General features: G+C 45.1%; 1 protein-coding gene across 2 annotated transcripts in view; it reads right to left on the bottom strand.

Annotated features, from left to right (window-relative positions):
• Window positions 1-1602: 1602 nt before the first annotated feature.
• RAB2A (RAB2A, member RAS oncogene family) overlaps window positions 1603-4542 on the bottom strand; it is a 26109-nt gene continuing 23169 nt past the window's right edge. Inside the window, exon 7 of one of the 2 annotated variants that reach the window (XM_010136158.1) lies at window positions 1603-2817. In XM_010136158.1, the coding sequence (XP_010134460.1) occupies window positions 2722-2817 (96 nt within the window). In that variant the 3' untranslated portion in view covers window positions 1603-2721. Of the gene's footprint in view, window positions 2818-2855; window positions 2952-4542 lie in introns of those variants that run through there. The other variant, XM_010136160.1, reaches the window with a different exon arrangement.

Raw genomic sequence — 4542 nt, 5'->3', positions numbered from 1 at the left:
CTTCCATCCCCAAAGAAAATGCCCCATATCGGGCAAACCCCCCTCAATGTACCGGATGCGGAGCAGTAAAGGTGGAGAGCAGCACTTTTCTCACTTGACTCGGTTTGAATGAAAGAATTCTGGAAAGATGACACAAAAAGAGATGACACACGAGAAACTTGATTTAGCAGAGGAAAAACAAAAACCACCAACCAAAAAAAAAACCCACCCCAACTTGTCTTGGTATTTCTAAGCTGGTTTGATACACGTTTTTTCCACTGAGATTCAGTTTAACTGTAACTTACAGCCCGCTAAGATGTTTTCCTTTCCTCCCCAGAACAGATTTAGAGCTCTAACAGTCACAGGTAAACTCCAAAGGCAGAAGTAACTTTCCCAACTTCAACAGGCTCAACTAGTCGACCACAGGAGTGTCGCGAAAAGCGTAAGGCAGCAGAGCGGAGACCCCTCTGCGGCAGGGAACAGAGCACTCCCTGCCCGCTACGGGCCGCAGACAGTCCCTCGTTATTTTAACTCACCAGTAAATGTTTTGGCAGTCACTTACCTTAAGTCGCTGCCGAGTCTGATCTAGCACAAGAATAAATCAGAATTATTGAGGCCAACAGAAACACGCAGGTAGAAGATTGAGGGGGAGCGTTAATCGTTCGTACATGACTGCCAAAATTCCTGAAGCTTCTCATTTTAAGTAGAAACCAGAGACAAGTCTGAGGTCACGCTTAAAGGCTTGTCACTCCACATTTACTCTTTGGTGAAAGTTCACTATGGTTTACACCAACTGCTAGACCGGGAGCACAGGGAATCTGCGCCGTGGTATGGCTGTTGTGGTATGAACGCTTGTCCCTTACATGGCACAGCTGTACGAGCTGCTGGGGAACAACGCGAGGGTTTAACTCTTCGGTTGTGAAAACACAACCGAGAACAGCAGGTGGAATTCAAGGTGAGAGCTCGGCGAGTCACAGTCCCTCGTGTACAGGCAAACCCGACAGCTGTGGAAGAGCACCGTGGTAAGGCCCGTGCTCCAGAAGCACGCCCTCCTGCCAGGCTCTGCGCCCCATCGTTTCCAAATTCTGACGGGGTAAAATAGCTGCTAAACGTCTAAGGAAGAGCTGAACTGGCAACCAACATAAATCCTTACCAGTTGTGCCTTCCCCCGATACAAACCAAAGGGTCCACACAGTTTTTAACCTTTATTCCATCTCAGAGCCGCCGCCACGTCACACCTCTCCGGCCGGAGTCTATCCGCGCTCGGTGTTGCAGCACAGATGACGTGGGGATCCACGCGCCCCAGTGCTGTGCTGCAGCCAGTACTGATCCAGCAAGACTCAAGTTTCGCAGTCATTTCCTGCCCGCCCGCCCACCCCCTTTTATTGATCTGAGACACGTGGAGCATGGCCTGGCCTTAGCGTCACCCTTTTATCTGCCGTTTATTTAAATGGCATGAGATGGAAACCCAGTTGTTTCCTCATTTGTGGGAAAAGTGACGCAAATATTGTACTTGAACAAACACACACACACGGGATTTTGCTTCACACCGTTGCAACCGTCTTGTTTGAGGCCAAACATCCCCCCCGACCACCACCACAATAAGTACCAAAGCATTTCTAGTTTTGATTTTCATCAAGATTTCCAAACTGGCAGATTTTATTTTCACACCCTCTTCACAATAGACAAGATGCTTACCATATATTTAGGATTACAAGTTGTCACTAAAAGAAAACTTTACACAACCACTGTACATTTAGGTTGAAAAAACTGTCCTTGCATGAAAAATATACCTAGAAATCAAGTGGTAAACAAGAAAAAAAAACATTAAGAAAAGATTAATGTTTTTATCGTGTGCCATTTTAGATTTATCAACTCCTCCTCTACTTTTCGTCCATGCTCTGTTTTCACCTATCATACTGGTTAAGGCAAACAGCTAATCCATTTCTGAAGAGGTGCTGTGGAAATTGTGGACAAACAGCAAACATTTGGCATTAAAATAGGTAGCACGTATGTAGCCTCTAGTAATATACATTAAGCGTTTCTCTTGGACTTCAGGATAATGACAGGGGAGGATGAACATGCTAACAATGTCAAAAAGGCTTAAAATTCAGCGTCCAAGCAACTTCTATTAATGCTCCTGTAGTTTTCAAGCTCTACGTAGTATAGGATTTATGCGAATGCATTAAAGAATTCTAGCTTGGCAGGTACACCCAAGCAGGTTATTAAACTATATATACAGAAAGTGATAAATACAGAATTAAAAGAGTCCTTCCGCTTCTCTTCATAGCCTTGAGAATTGACAAAAAAAAAAAACAAAACCAAAACACAAACCTTGAGGACAGCTCTACAATATTGAACATTAGGTAACCGCAGGAGCTGGGAAACCTAACTACACCAACTGGTTAAAATACTCAGATGACTCTGTAGTGTTTAATACCATTCAGTTCGTAGGCAAGGGCACAAGACAACATTTAACAAAAAGAATCACATCCATTGACCTAGAAATCAAATGTAAATAGATATGAATACAATCTCCAAAATCTGAGTTTTAAGTGAACATTAACCATTTATTCAAAGTTATACAAGAATTTGAAGGATAAAGTCTTCTGCAACAGGAAACCAACTTACAAGTTTCATGTCTCGGTTGGGCTGAAGTGGAGGCGAGCGGGGCAGTGGGGAGGGAGGGTGAACAAACGAGTTAGTAGGCCCCATCCAGGCAGCTAGAAAGTAAAAACAGGCTCAACAGCAGCCCCCGCCAGCTTGCTGTCCTCCCTGATTGCCTGCGAGTGTTGCGTTGGTAGCAGCGTGTTGAGGGCCGATTTTGATGCCGTTTGCCTGAAATGAAGTTTAAGGCGCAGGGTTATTATTTTGGCTCAACAGCAGCCCCCGCCAGCTTGCTGTCCTCCCTGATTGCCTGCGAGTGTTGCGTTGGTAGCAGCGTGTTGAGGGCCGATTTTGATGCCGTTTGCCTGAAATGAAGTTTAAGGCGCAGGGTTATTATTTAAAAAAAAAAAAAAGCTTTCCAAGAGGTCATACAGCAAGTTCTCCTAATGTAGGCAATAAACACCGTAGAATTTATAGAGGTATTTTTTAGCAGTATGTGTTGGTCCTTGGTGATTAAATTGGAAGGAAGACACTTCCCTTCTCATCTCAATTCTACCTCTGTGTTAAACTCTGTCTTTTCATGTCGGGAGTTTAAGGGACAGAGCCAGAACTGTGTTTGAACGCTACTTGGCGTCAGGCTTTAAAAAGACCTAACGGTTGCTGGGAACGTATAAGCTCTCCCCTATCACCAAGATCTCCATTAGTTTAATAGTTTCATATAAAACTTTTCCTCTCCAGACAGCGTTTCTTTCGGTGTTGAATCAGCTGTGGAGGCTAAGGGCGTACGAGTGTTCTGTGTCATCAATAATTTCTATGATCCCGAAAGACGTGGCTACTTGCCAAGAACCCACACACAGCGCAGCTCTTTCATTCATCAAAATCACACTTCTATCTTAACCCTCGCTCCCTCAAGTGGATTTCACCTAAAAATACAGCACTTTGAGAAAAGTAATACAGTAGCTTCAGAAATTAAGCTCTTAAGGAAACTTTGCGTCACAGTAAATCTCAGATTTATAGTGCTTGGCAGTTGTTCTGCAACAGTGGTAGCCTTGGGGTTTCTGGCACCGGCTCAGTATTGACAGCAGCTGATGTGGTTTCTTTGCGCTCTTTGACTCCTCTTTAATAAAAAGCATGCCCTATGGCTCATTGGTTTTGCCCCCCCTGGGCTGATAGCAACTTCTTGAGGAATCAAGGAGCCAGACTTGGCGCAAAGCCAAATAAATAGCACGGACTGTTGGCTCCTGACAGCATATTGCAATCAGAGCTCCAGAAGGCACGGCGGAGCAGTCAGCTCCTCTCTGAAACCCGACAGACGCAGCGAGCGCGCTCCCTCAGACGCTCCCGTTACCCTCCAGTTTAGACTGCGCTGCCGGGCGCCTTTTCTTCAGGAAGGAAAAACGTGGAAGAAAATTTTAAATTTTTCATCGCTAAGTGGACCTTAAAAAGCATTTCACCACACCACCACGTATACACCCATGTTTTCCAGTCAGAATTAACCTCTCTGAAGGGTGACTGCTCAAGTCTCATTTAGCTACCAGTTTCCTTATGCAAATACTTCGCATACTACCGAGTTCCTCGATATTTCCTCTCTAGACATAACGGCAATATTTTTACAGCCTACGTTTCCCCATGTGGACATATATTAAAGCTATTTGAGTACTGCCGATTCCCTCGCTGCTCTTCGAGCAATTCTGCAAGGACGATGGCGCTGAAGAGGAGCGCCAGGCCGACAGTCCTGGACAGAGCGTGCACCTCTCCACTGACCAGGCGCGGAACGGAGCGGCGGTGCGGGTTTTCCACATGTGGCTTCACCTCGGCAGAGATAGTTAGGGATGTGCAGGGTAAGAAAAAAAAAAAAAAAAAAAAAACCAGAGAACAAACATGGTACTTGAATTTTTCCCCTTCTACCAGTTCATCAGCCATCGCAACAGCTTGAGGTAAAGAATTTGCACAACA

The sequence above is a fragment of the Buceros rhinoceros genome, unplaced genomic scaffold (assembly GCF_000710305.1).
Source record: "Buceros rhinoceros silvestris isolate BGI_N320 unplaced genomic scaffold, ASM71030v1 scaffold39915, whole genome shotgun sequence".
NCBI lineage: Eukaryota > Metazoa > Chordata > Aves > Bucerotiformes > Bucerotidae > Buceros > Buceros rhinoceros.
This window is presented reverse-complemented; position numbering and strand designations above follow the sequence as displayed.